The 13955-nt window shown below is 39.9% G+C and overlaps 1 protein-coding gene across 1 annotated transcript; it reads left to right on the top strand.

The window, feature by feature from the left end:
- Positions 1-8586: 8586 nt before the first annotated feature.
- Positions 8587-13653, top strand: LOC145777542 (uncharacterized). The gene is made up of 3 exons (XM_082588948.1): positions 8587-8827; positions 10219-10390; positions 10937-13653. The coding sequence occupies exons 1-3, from the start codon at positions 8671-8673 to the stop codon at positions 11508-11510; spliced, it is 903 nt and encodes a 300-aa protein (XP_082445074.1). The 5' UTR covers positions 8587-8670; the 3' UTR covers positions 11511-13653.
- The last annotated feature ends 302 nt before the right edge of the window (positions 13654-13955 follow it).

The raw sequence follows: 13955 nt of genomic DNA on the forward strand, positions 1-13955 counted from the left end.
CATTCTTGCGTCATAATGCATCGGTTTGATCAATCGTCGTAGCTCCGTCGTGGAATAGGGTGCTGCCACCGAGTGGTCGCACATATTGCTCGTGCGCATCAGCTCAAATGTGAATGCAAGGCTGCTGCTAGTGGATCTCGATGGTTACTGAAGCGTAACGCAGCGATAAAGTTTTATACAGTTGCCTTTTCAAGGACAAACACTTTGCGGCGTTGAAGGAGTTTTAAGGACCCTTTGATCGGATAGTTGAAAAAATATAGCTCACCGCTTCAGCCGAAGCTTTTGTCAGTTATGACAGAAACGAAAATAACATATTTTCACAACATCTACAAATGCTGCAAGTACCCTGTTGCTACCAGTGGTTTCATGTCTGTTGCAAATGCTGGGACTTTGACACGAAAGTACAAAACATACCAAGCGTGACTTTTAGAATGTTTTAATATTATTTGTTGCATTATCGGTTGAAGTTGGCATGTGTGAGATACGTCATCATGCATATGCCTTTTTAGCTCAGTAAGAGCCCGACAACACCGAGCGACGCTGCTTCGGCTCTCGGGGTGTGCGCTTGAGCAACGCATTTCAGGACTGCTCTCAATTCAGCGGCACCTAGCGGATGGAATAATTCACGGACAACAACACTTCATCAATCGGAAACTTCACTCTGCCAATCTCGGTAACCGGCCCTGCGTCAAGAGCCTCGACAAGTATGCGAAACTACCAGGAATAACGAATCAAGGCTTTGTCAGTCCAAAGATTCAAAACCAAACTGATCTTCATTTCTGCCACATTTGAATGACAAATTGCTTTTGCTGACGCATGGTTGCATCCAGTAGCGTAGCCAGGAATTTTGAATAGGGGGGGTTTTGACCACCCAACGGCTGGGGGGCCTCCCCCAGAAAATTTTGAAAAATTACTTTGAATTTGGTGCATTCTGAGAGCATTTTCAACAAAAATGTGGGTACGAATATTCCTGTAAAATGGTGCTGTCCGGCAGCATAGCAAAAGGATAAGATCATGTTTTCTTCGGCATTTTTCGGCAAAAAAAAGCTAAGTTTCTGTGTTTTCTTGTTGCTAATTCCTGGCTGAGATGTTTGAATGTTTGGTATTGGCAAAACTCGCTCTTTTAATGCAATTTTGTTTAAAATTAGGCAATTTTTTTTAGACTGAAAGCATCATTCTCAAGATCGTGACGTCACACGCGTACCAAAGGGGGGGTTGTAACCCCCAAAACCCCCCCCCCTTGGCTACGCCACTGGTTGCATCATCAACTCACAAACTTTAACTTTTTGTTGGTGAAGTTCTTGACTCTAAGAGCTTCAATCACCAAGAAAAGAATTTCGTATCAAAACGAAACAATCTTTGTTTGTTTTTCAGTAAAACGACTTCAACCTTGAGTAGATTTTGTGCTTCTCAATAAACTTCGTATCTTTTCGTTTCCTCTTTATTTTACAAAAACTTATCTTTTAGATTTGTAATGAAAACTGAAAAGAATTCAAAATACAGGATAAAACGTTTTACCTGATAAATACCAGTCAAGAGAATGAATGTTCCTGGGCGAAGTTGAGCAAAATCGACGTAGGCTAACTTTCGTTCCGGGCGGGCACAAGCAGTGGCGTCGACAGGGTGGTCCAGATGATGCTTTCTAACCCGAACCTGGGATGATTCTAGGAGCGCGTAGCCATGCCAACGGGTCTGGAAACTTAAACAAACCAATTCGAATTCGTTGGGTATGGTGCGTATTTCTTAGATGCGTCAGAATTTGAGAACTGAGAGTCTTTCAACAACCCTGGCCACAAGCGTGGCTGTTAAGCGACAATTTTACGCATTGTAAAGCAAATCTGCGTTTAATCCCTTTACGTCACGTTTCTGTTCCAATGAAAGACAATTTCTTGAGTGTATTGGAACAAAAATGCGTCTTCTTTATCATCAATTGTGATAAAAGAACATGAATAATGATTTGCTTTTACGAAGAAAAATAAACAATAAAAGCGTCAAAACAAACAATCTCAATGGGGAAGGGAGGCTCAACCGTGCGTATGTTCCATGCATGGATGATTCGAACTTGATAGATTCAGTTGAGGATTATAGGTTCCGATTAAGTTTGTTCGTCACTACTCAGCAGCCGAAGATGAAACTGATTATGAACGATGCTGAAAATATCATTTCCTGCGAAAATAGAAACAAGTGGAATTGCTTAGTTACAATAAACAGGTTCACTCAACCGAGCCTATCATCTGCTACCATATCTTCTAGTGCGATTGCGCGTGTCACGTGCGAATTGCACTTAATACTATGGACGTTATAGCGATTGTCACACAGTTATTATGACGTCACAAAGCAAGCAGCGCGTAAAAATATGACTGTGGCGACATACGGCTAAGAAGATCGCTCTTACTGTTTAGTGCTACTGCGAGGTCAGAAAGCTTAGCTTCCTTATTGTCAAATATGGAAACAGGAAAATTACGTGGTTAGCCGATCAGTGGAAGGATCTACTTTCTGTAGTACGTTTGCGGTAGTTGCCTTGAGGTGTAGAATTTCTAGTTCAGTTGAAGTCTAAGAAACAGCCACATTTTTTGTTGATTTATAATCAGGGACATAGGAAACGCTGTTAGCGGTGGATGAAAGAGGTAGAACGTTTTGTGGCCTTTAATAACTGAGGAAATAATAACAATTTTCCAAAGTAAAACAAATTACTCACTTAACTAATTAACCTATCCAAGTCTTCATAGCAGTTCGGGCTGAAATGTAAGTTACCTTTTGCACTTAATTACTACTTCTACTGTAGGTCAAGGGACGCTGGTTCGCCTCTCAGGGTGTGCGCTTGAGCAACACATTTCAAGTCTGCTCTCAATTCAAATGCATCTAGTGGATGAAATAATTTACGACAACACTTCCACAACAATCGGAAACATCATTCTGCCAAATTTATCAAACTACCAGTTAATGAAATCCTTTTGTGGCCATTATAAAAAAGTGTTGACTTCAAACTTTGTGGCTCTAACTGCTAAAGAGATCTGTTTTTTAAGTGGATGAAATTAGTTAGGCTACACAGTGCGCATCATCAGTAAAAGGCATAATATTGGAGGACAAAACAAGCAAAAAGCGACTAAAACATAATGGAAATTGTCTGAAGTGCAAACTCCCAGAGGTGTACAACTGTACAATGTACATAGGACCCAAAGTATCGGTTTTCGGCCGGATCCCCGAGTTAAGTCGGAGGCCGAAATTCTTGTAAAAACAGGGGCCGGAGTCAAATGTTTTTCCCGGTTGATACTTTTAGCGTACAAACACGCTGTTTTGGATTGTGGTTTGCGCTCGGAGCCGGAATGGAGTTCGAAGTAAAAGTTTAGAAAACCTGACTCCGTACACCTCAAGCCACTCAGGATCCTGTCATCCATGTTTATTTTATTGGATCTCAATATTTATATTTCACTGAGAACTTTTCTTTGGTAAAACTCTGGTACCTACCCAACATATTTTCTTGATCCGATACCGCATGTTGTTGCTGGTGTCGTGGTCTTCCATGCGATTTTGAAACAAAGATACAACTACACTTTGTCCAAACAAAGTTAAGGCTCATACAGTTATTATTACCGTCGTAATATTGTTGTTATTAATAAAACTAAACTCATTGCATATTATACACTAAGCGGGCCGTATAGCTATCATAATATTTAGAAAAACTGAGGCCCGATAATTTCTCCTGCTGGGCCGATACGGTCCGAGTCCCATAAATTGCCGACGCCTGGTGAAAAATTGAAGTCGTTATACTCAAGTTTCCTCTCGTTTGAGATCATGGGTGGATGGACAACGCGAAACTCGAGGGCGGCGGTTTCAACTTTCGTTCCATCGCGCCCTTGGACGCAGTAGATGCTGTTGACGTCACGAAAAGGTTGAATTCGAAAAAGTCAAACTTTCATATTTCTAAAAATTCAAGAAGACTGTACGACCAGTCCAATTGATGTCAAGTTATCTTGTTGTGTATCGCGATTTCGAACAAGAAATTCTCTTCAGCACAACTTTATAACAGGCATAATAAAATCTTCAGTAGGTCAGTTCAAGAATGCAGCAGTTAAGTTTAGAAAGAAATCAACAATAGTGTTTTTCGGTTGCTAAGAAACAAATTTATTTGTTTCGTAGGCCTACTATTCGTATTAGTACTAGCCTACTCGTACTAGTCGTACGACTTGTCAGGGTGGAGGTGTCACTTGGATACTTTCGATGCGATCAAGTGAGAGTGTTTTCAATAAAAACTTTAAGTTAAGAAAGGAACCACTGAAATGTCCACCATTGAACGGGTCATGCATAATTCATTAGTAATTGCGACATCTCGGCCATTACGTCGATTGAATGTCAGGTGGCGTCGGATTAACTGGTAGATCTCGTTAACTTATGTTTATCTTATGTTTGCGTTCCGTTGCTGCAAAACGCGATGCTTTCGGTTTAAAGCGGTCAATCATAGTCGTTGATGACGTCATAATTGTGGCTCTTTGCGTTTCCAGCTCTCACCTACGTGATAAATGATATTTATGAGCAAGAGCAACGTTGTAACATTGTCGCTTATTGCGCTGCATGGCGGAAAACAACTTCTACAAAACAATTCATGATCAATCATCTTTGCCCGAACCAGAGCTGAGTTTTTCAACTGTTTTTAGATTAACTATCGTTCCTTGGCCAATCATCGCGAGGCCGCGGGCATCATAGGCTCTTGCGACGAACAAACATCTTGTCCAGATGAAAGACAATGAATGTTTACCATTGAGGCGAGTCGCTCCATAAATCACGCATCTGTTTTATTGTTTTACGAAGATATTTGTAAATCTAAGCTTCATTTGCGGTCGGATTGTTTATGACATCACAGAGCGTAATGTCCAAATCGCTGCGCATTCCATCTGTCATTGTATTTTGTCATTTTCGGATTGAAATGGTCCCATACCCCTAACCCAACCTTTCAGGGATAGCAAACAAAGCATAGATCGCAGATTGGTAGGCTATGTCTTCTGCGCCTCACGACCCTAATGAGGTTTAATGGATACTTCTTCAATAGAGAAGGACAGTAGATTGCAGGTTTTCACTAAAAACCAAGTGGGTTATTTTCTGTGCTAGCTACAATAAAATGTTGAGCCAAAACAAACAATTGCGATGTCATAAAGAAGGAACAAAATGAGGAGAATGAATTCTTGGTCCGTTACTTGAGGCGAGCCATCGGATCATTCCATCTCTAAGTTCTGCCATAGTTGCAGAACTTCAACGCTCACCAGCTGTTCAGTGTTGATATAAGAGCGGATTCCCATAGAAACATAGCAAGGTTAAAGCAACAATCCAACAAACACAATGGCCGCACAACACATTGTGACGTCGCACTGGATAGACGAGAAGCTCTTTTCCTGAAGTAGTTTTCAACTTTCAGAAAAGAAAGAATTCATAATTCACAAACTATAATCACTACCCGACCCTCACAAAGCTGATGAAGCCACACGTTCTCGACTGAATGGGGAAAATAATTTGCGATTTTTCACGAAAGTTTTTGATTTTAGTTGCGATTAGAAAAAGACATTTAAAACTTGTTATTTAAAATAAACGAAAAATGCTTCTGTGTGCTCACAAGCTCAGTACTTGTGATGCCATAATTAATACAAAATCACTTAACTCATTTACTTCTTGCACATTGTGGTTGGGCAAGTTCTATTGTGCGCGCTATGTTTGCATTGTGTTTGACGACTTTGCTCGATTTGGTGTCATACGATTGTTTGCAGCTCTTCAACAATTCCTGGAATTCTTTTCAATCGCTTCACTTTCTGCAAACTCTGGGTATTCATTGTGACGCAACACTCAGTTGCTTTATTCCGGATTATGCTGCAACTGTTGAAACGAAACTACTCAAACCAGAGCTTGCCGGTTTGCGGTCACTTCTTTTTGACGAACATGTTCATTGATGCTTCATGGCCACGCTTTGTCCGTTTGTACCGCTGGTTGAGGCCCATCATATCAGGTAGAAGAGTGTCTTATGTGGTTACTCATCATCAACACAGTCAGGATGCATCTGTGCTGCCCAATTACAAATTGATTGAAATTTGTAGAGACACCCTCAATCTTACCAGTTGCTTTGTTCAGTCTCCCACATGTTTTAGTTCCATACGGCTATGACTGCCTTAGATTAAAATTACCTATCCAAAGACAAAGCATTGAAATGGTCCTGTCAGTACAACAACAATGATGAGCTTAAGCTTTGTGCCGTAAATATAAAGTCACGTGGGTAAAGGCGGTAGCGTTGGCAAGGGGAACTTTTGGACCCAGAATAATTTTAGAGGCCCGTAAACTTTCCGAGTGTCCCGGGAACTTGAAAATGCTAATTTTTTGGGTAAGTTAGTGCGTTTCTCTTAAAGGTGTCTTGATTAGAGTGCCGGGAATCTTATTGGCACCCAGAGATGGGCAAGATCACCAGTATTGGTGATCTTGAAGATCAAGATCAAGATCACCAAGAATAGGTGATCTTGAAGATCAAGATCAAGATCACTAAACTATGTGATCTTGAAGATCAAGATCAAGATCGTGATCTTGAAGATCAAGATCACTTTCAAGATCACTTTTTGTGTACTTGAAAAAAACTGAAGTTTTTGATCAGTGATGTTGCAAAAAATAATTACTATAAGCAACCTGGGTGAAGGTAGGCTATATAGTTGGTATTGCTAACTTTTACTTTTAACTACTCGATCACTGGCCTAAGAATTGTAATAAGTTAGTGACTGTTGCTATTAGGCCTATCAATTGCTGACGTAGTTTGCGTAGAACCGCAACGTCGCACTCAAGGCTGAGGTTAATTACAGTAATACGGTACTGAAAAAGTCGCAAAATTTGCAATTAGGGTTACAATTTTTATTTATAATAAATAAAAATAAACTTTGAACTGCATCATTTTTTACCAAATTTTTGTCTGGTTCATGTGGGAGTTTTTATTCGTGTTACTAAGTAGTTTTAACTTCCACTGCATTATGTCAATGTTTATTGCACCATTTACTCATCTGGCAACCTTGATAGTGTTGTCTGCTTTCAAAAACGTTCAGAGGTTTGCGGTCAGACAAACCACTCCATACTCAGACCTTAAACAAGTCTTGGTCTGGTTGATTTGCTGCAATAAACCACTTTACATGACCAAAGTCGGCTAGAGTCCATATTTTTTAACACCGCCAATCTAGACTTTTGAAACATCTAAAATTGAGTCAAAGAAAGCAAACATTTCTTTAAAATTCACACATGGAACTTGTGAACAAAATTAAATCATTTTTTATTATGCGTCAACATAAAGTACACGGAAGTTGACTTTTTTATTATGACCAACACAGAAAACTTTTTCAATTTTGAAATGGCAACGCTGACCAGATTAGATCGTGACTTTAAATCGTCTTTTGTTGGACACATATTATATTAACAGTGGCTTAATGTTAGTAGTTGCCACTGACTACTTTGTACAGTACGAGTTCTAAAAAAATGCCTCTATCTAGTAAGTAAACTTCAATTTTAAGTGATCTTGATCTTATTGTTTTTCAAGATGAAGATCACACAAAAAAAAGTGATCTTAGATCAAGATTAAGATCACCAAAAAAAAAAGTGATCTTGAAGATCAAAATCAAGATCACGCCCATCTCTGTTGGCACCGGGCCCAAATTTTCTTCTCAACGGCCCTGGGAGGGTTAGAACATTGTCGCACGACGTTAAAGTGCGGTAATCTATTTCAATTTGTTTAATTTTTATTTGTCGGAGCGCAATAATAATGATCATGTTTAAAATAGATTAGGCTACAGTGCGGAAACAAACCCAATAAAAGGAAAAGGTGGCAAAACATAAATAAGAAAGCAAAACAAAAGAACAGGGACGATGACATTTTGTTTTTCTGTAATACGGTGGTGGAAAGTCAATGATGGAATTGGGATGGAATGATGGAAGATTGTCTTCCATCCCATCATTCAAATTTTCCATTCCTTCCCATCCTTGACATTTTCCATCTTCCATCTCAAAATATGCATTCCATCCCATTTTCTGGTTCCTGGAGTCAAAAAATTCATAAATAAACCAAAACAAATTCAACGATGATTTTGGGAACTTTCCCGAGACCTCCCCTTCATCTCTATGGTGGTCTTTTTGTGGCCATTTTTGCACTGTCCATTCCACCTTACAGTTATTGATTACAAATTACAGCAGTCTAGCCAGGCCTAATTACTATGAAGAAACGCCCATTGCCATGAACTTGTCCAGTGACTACTTCATACAAATTTGGTTTTAATATTGGTTTTCGAAATTGCATATTTTTTATTCCAGTCCATGCAAGTTAGCAGCTCAGACAGGTTATCTTCTGAGTGCAAAAGGTTTGGCAAGGGCAGGTTAGATGGCTGCTAAATGTTTTTCTTGATCAAAACACTGATATTTACCAATCCCTTGATCTGAGAAGGTTTACTACTCATCATTGAAGTGATGGGCGATTTGTGACTATTTTGCAATCATTGAAAATAAAGTTGTTTTGAATTAAAACCGTTACAAATGACCTCAGTATTCTTAGAAACTATTTATTTCGTCACAGATGAATTGATATCGTGAAATTCCTATGACGACATTAAGCCGTTTTGATATAACAATACCTCAGTGTTAGACTACAATAGAAATTGTTTCTTCGCTATGTCGTCATTATATCCACCGTCGCAAACGCGTTCCCTACCGATCCACAGCCGTCATGCCAGCAACGTCACCACACGGATAAGTTCAACAGAGCCTATTCCCAGAAGATGGCGCAAAGAGTCTATTTGGCAACAGAGAAACGCGACACCGTTGGAAGGTGAGTGCAAGATGTCTGACGTATTACCACAGGGACGTATATATCCAGGAAATGACGCAATCTGGAAGGGTCAACTTTTCAACATAACTCCTGATGTTGTGATTGGCTTTTCAACCCGAGCTGAATTAGAGGGTGGGGGGTTGTGGGCAGTGGCGGCTGGTGAGTTCTAGAAATGGGGGTGCTGCGTGTTCGCCGAAAGCGAATTCTACAGAGGGGGTCTGGGGGGCCTCTCCAGAAATTTTTCAAAAATTACATTTGATTAGGTACATTCTGAGCGTATTTTCAGCTCTAAATTGTGATAAAAGTTTAACATAAAACTGGCTTATTTAAGAGTTTTGCAAATGTGTAATATTTTGAAGGGGACGATCAACAAACAAATGTGAATAACACGTTCTAAATGGTAAAAGAGAAAACGCTTGTTTTTCTTCATTAGCCTACCTACTCGACAAAAATTTCTCCCGTGAATCATGAGTGATCCCAAGAATCTTGAGTACCCTACCTGACGGAAACATAAGCTATGAACTATCTGCAGTTTCAAAACTTTTTAACTGCTTAATAAGAATATCAGCTTTACTTTTTCTTAAAGCTATTTCAAGCTTTCATTAAAACGTCAAATCTCCCTAACAAATCCTAATTGCTTGCAGCAACCATCATCGTGAAATTTCGTAACGTAACACAACGTAACACTTGCCGTTCCATTTGAGATAACATCCTGGTAAATTGTGCTGTTTGTACACAGCACAAGCTTTTGCTATTCGTTTGTATTGGCAATTCAAGAAAACTTGCGACTTTTTGACGTCACAATCGAGCGTGTCTTTCATTGTAACCTTGCTCTATATTTTTCACAGCACGCAGAGTTTCTAAATATAATTTACTCTTATAAAAGTCAGCAATTTTGTGAACAGAGAACATAAAATACGTTTATGGCAGAAGAAACTCTAAGATATTTTAGAAACTTTTCGTGAAAACTTTTGTGGGAGTGCTGCAGCACCGCAGCACACACTAGCGAGCCGCCCCTGGTTGCGGGTGTTAAAGAGGGCGGAAGTAAATTTCAAATTCAAGTTTTGCCCTGATTTTCTCATACTACAGTATATATTATAAGATCCTTCATCTAATTTGTGTTGAAATATTTGTTTAAAAATCCCCAACCCTAAAAATTACGTTTCTAGAAGAGCTATATTTACGACGCCGTAAAAATTACCTTCGTCATGTTACATTTACACCATTTTAGTATTGGTATTTAAAGTTTGGCTCCAATGGGCTCCAATGCCCGTCGACTGTAAGCTACATTACGGCACAATAGGCTTTGGCGGGATAGCACATATTTTCTTCTACCACAAGAATCTTTCACACGAAGGTTGGTTTTACTTTTTATTTTTTCTCTTTTCTAGAATGCCAAGAAAAATATTGTTTCGGAGATCAGCATTTGCTTTCGAAACGTCGGAGAACAAGCCTTCTGCCGCGCCTCTACGTCGACCAGCAAACTGGGGAAATGAGAATTTTGTCGACGGGAAAGATTGTTGATCAAACGCTAAATGGCGTCATTGAGCGTGAAGCCAACAGGTTGGTTGGTTTTGAATTTTTATCCTAGGACTGACAAAACCTTTGATGGGTTGTTCCTGGTAGTTTCGCATACTTGTAGAGGCTTTTGACGCAGGGCCGGTCACCGAAATTATCGGACAGAAGTTTTCCGATTGTTGAGACTTGTTGTCTGTAAATTAATCCATCTACTAGATGCCGCTGAACGGAGAGCACTCCTTAACTTGCGTTGCTCAAGCGCACACCCCGAGAGTCGAACCAGTGTCGCTTGATCTTGAATCGGGCGCTTGCCCACTGAACTAATAGTTTGACCAAAGGTTTCCCCTTTGAGATCATGACGTGCTATGACGTATTATTCTTTGAAATGGAATGAAGTTAATTCATGTAAATCCTGCGTAGTGAGATCAAATTCTTGTCTTGGAAATAAAATAACTTTGGAACTCACAAGCAATTCCCGCAATTGTTGCTAACTTTTCTGTCAGGACGCAAATAAATAGCCAAGCTGGGAAATCACAACCCTTTTAAATTAACAGCAGTTTCCGATTCAATTTCTCCATCCATGTGTCATAGGAAGTCTCCGGAAAAGCGATTTCGTTGTCGCGCACAAAGCGATGTGACGTCACCAATGCCGCGCTCATTCTGGGATCACAGTTTGCAAACAAAACAAATCGTCATCTCCCCTCGCGAATCCGATTCTCTTGCTGTTTCAAACTCACCCTTCTCAACAAATTCAAGCACCATGAGAAATTTACTACAGCGTCAATCCAGAAGCGCTGAAAGTTCTGCTTCCGGTTTTGACATTCCCACGCGTTACCCACGAGGGCAGCAACGGCCATTCGGGCTTGCATCCGGTCACCAAGCACTTTTGTTGCGACATAAAGAAATTGTTAAAGCATCGAGACAGTCTGTCCCCCAGTGGCAGCATCAAAGAAGTTCCTTTAATGTAAAATCCCGTCCCATCCCAACTCAGCATCCGAACTCAGTGCAACGTTTTCTTTCCCCGCAGCCTTACCGCTATGATCGATATTTCAAACTGACCCCTCAGCACGATGTAGCTGTACAGCAAAGGTGTAGTCAAGAAGTGACGTCATATAGAAAAGTGAGCAAAAAATGTGAAGAATGGTTCAGTACTTGGTTGGATTGATGACATGGTTTCAATGATGACGTCGGTGCATTGATGACGTCGGTGCAATGATGACGTGGTTTCAATGATGATGTTGATGCAATGATGACGTGGTTTCGATGATGACGTCGGTGCAATGGTTCATCTAGCTAGGCTATTCCCTTTGGCCACTGTTGTTGTAACCAGTTTTCGGTATAATTGCCCACATTGTTACACATTGGCGGTTGCACGGTCACACAATCCACTTCCATTAAAAATAAGATTCAACTACATAGCTGGATTGTATTCAACTACATAGCTGAATTGTATTCTACCTCATATTTCATACGTGTTCAACAATTGTCCTCATGCGGCTGTGCGTCAATTTCAATTGCAACTTATCTTTTTTGAAATTTACTTTAATTCCTTTTAAAGCAAAAATAATTATCGACAATCTCTGGAAAGGTTAGACTTTGTTTTTCTGAAACACTTTTATAGCCTATTATATTTCCACATGGCCTCATGTATTGCAGTTTTCATGTTCAAGAATACATCTATTAAATATCGTATATCCGTGATATGTCTCCACATCTTGAATTTCCGCCGGTTATTCATACCAGATGTTGTTTTGAATTTAAGGTGAAAGTACACAATAGGATTGGAAGTACATAATAGGATTGCACAAAACATTGCAACCTTCTTCTTATTGCCCTCATACATGGCCGTAGGAGAGTAAAACATTTTGGGCGGGCCAACAAAATTTGCCTAAAGTTTTCAAAATTAGCCCAAATTTTGTCTTTGCATATAATTTTCAAAAACGCAAAATTACTCACAATCAGGGAGTCGAACCGAACCCGAACCGGATTTTTGTAAACCGGTTTTGGTGCGATTTTGTCTGAACCTTAACCGGAACTGAACCGAAAATTTGAGTTAGCTTAAACCCTAACCGAACCCGAACCGGTTGAAAAAAGCGGTTCACTCCAGCATTACGTCATTGTTCGCATTGTGGTAAGTGAAGTTGTACGTAGCATGTTGTTATCTTGGAGGCCACATTGTACGGATGAATTATAGCCTATTCCGTAACACACAATCCACTATCATCGATGCTTTGGAGAGGAATTTTTTGAGGTAAACAACTTCTGTTCTGTGACATCATAGACAACATAGTTTGATTGTAACTTGTGCAACAAACAACAAAGGCAAGTTAATTGAGCAAAGCAGTGTTGAGATCAGTGTTGCCAACCTTGCGGTTTTCACGCCCAATTGGGCTAGTTAGTAGTTGGGCAATAGTAGGCCTAGGCCTAATTTTATCGGACCTGAACCGGAACTTATAAAACCGGTTTTAAGTTTCTCCGAACCTGAACCGGAACTGAACCTAATTTTGAAACAATCTTTGAACCAGAACCGGACCCGAACCGGAAAAATCAAACGGTTCGACTCCCTGCTCACAATGTTTGAGGTAGAGCAGTGTAATATCTCTACCAGGGGCGTTTCCTCAATGGTTGCAAGGGAAGCATTGCTTTCCCTGTCAAAATTGAAAAAAGAGAAGATAATATTTTCCAGCAAAACAATTTCGTAATTTCTTTACCTGAATACGAATTATAACGGTTTCTAACTCATGTCCCCGTATGATTTCAGCTAGATTTTCATTTTTAAAAAGTTGGAAGCTTACGAAAGCAGAGATTCGTATCGCTTCCCTTGCTCTCGTTTTTGCTATACGAAGAAACAAGGTGAGAAACAAAGGAAAAAAGCAGAGCAAAGTTACGCGATTTACGTTTCTTTTAATTCATCTATGAATGTTGAGAAAATCTAAGGCTTTGGGGTTATATCTGCCTCGGTGTTCACGAAATTATGGCCAAGTTATCTGTCTCCGTATTGTGACAGATTGTCGCGCAATCGTGACGTCATCATTGCGATGCACTGGCACGCTTGAGCGACAATCTCTCGTCATTCTTTCTCTATTTTTCTAACTTGTGTTTTCCAAACGTGTTGCGTCTTTCTTTTACGATGTGTGAATCTAACGGACGGACGTAATAAGAGTGTGAAGTGACTATTCCACATCACAATTGAACCCGTCTCATTTTGACAATATACCATCTTAACTCAACACATGTGGAACTTGAGTCAAAAGTTAGAAAGAAGACAGGTTGGGTAACAGTTAATGCATAGCCGTTACCAGAAAGAAAGAACACTCGGAAGGGAAAGTTTGAGCTCAATGTTAAATTTACACTGTTATCCAGTGTTGTGTACCACCTGCAAACCTCATCTATAAACATGAAATTGCAAAAATTATGTTTAAGTACAAAAGTGAACATCTGTCAACAATCTTTACTGGATACTTCCAAACTCAAAAAGAAATAGGGGAAGGTGGGGCAAGATGGGACGTGGGGCAGGACGGGACACCGTGGATATTTTTAAAAGTATTAGCTTTAGCGTCCTCTACCCATTTAGATGTTAAAGGACACCATGATTCTCGATGACTTGCAA

Source organism: Aplidium turbinatum, chromosome 9 (assembly GCF_918807975.1).
Source record: "Aplidium turbinatum chromosome 9, kaAplTurb1.1, whole genome shotgun sequence".
NCBI lineage: Eukaryota > Metazoa > Chordata > Ascidiacea > Aplousobranchia > Polyclinidae > Aplidium > Aplidium turbinatum.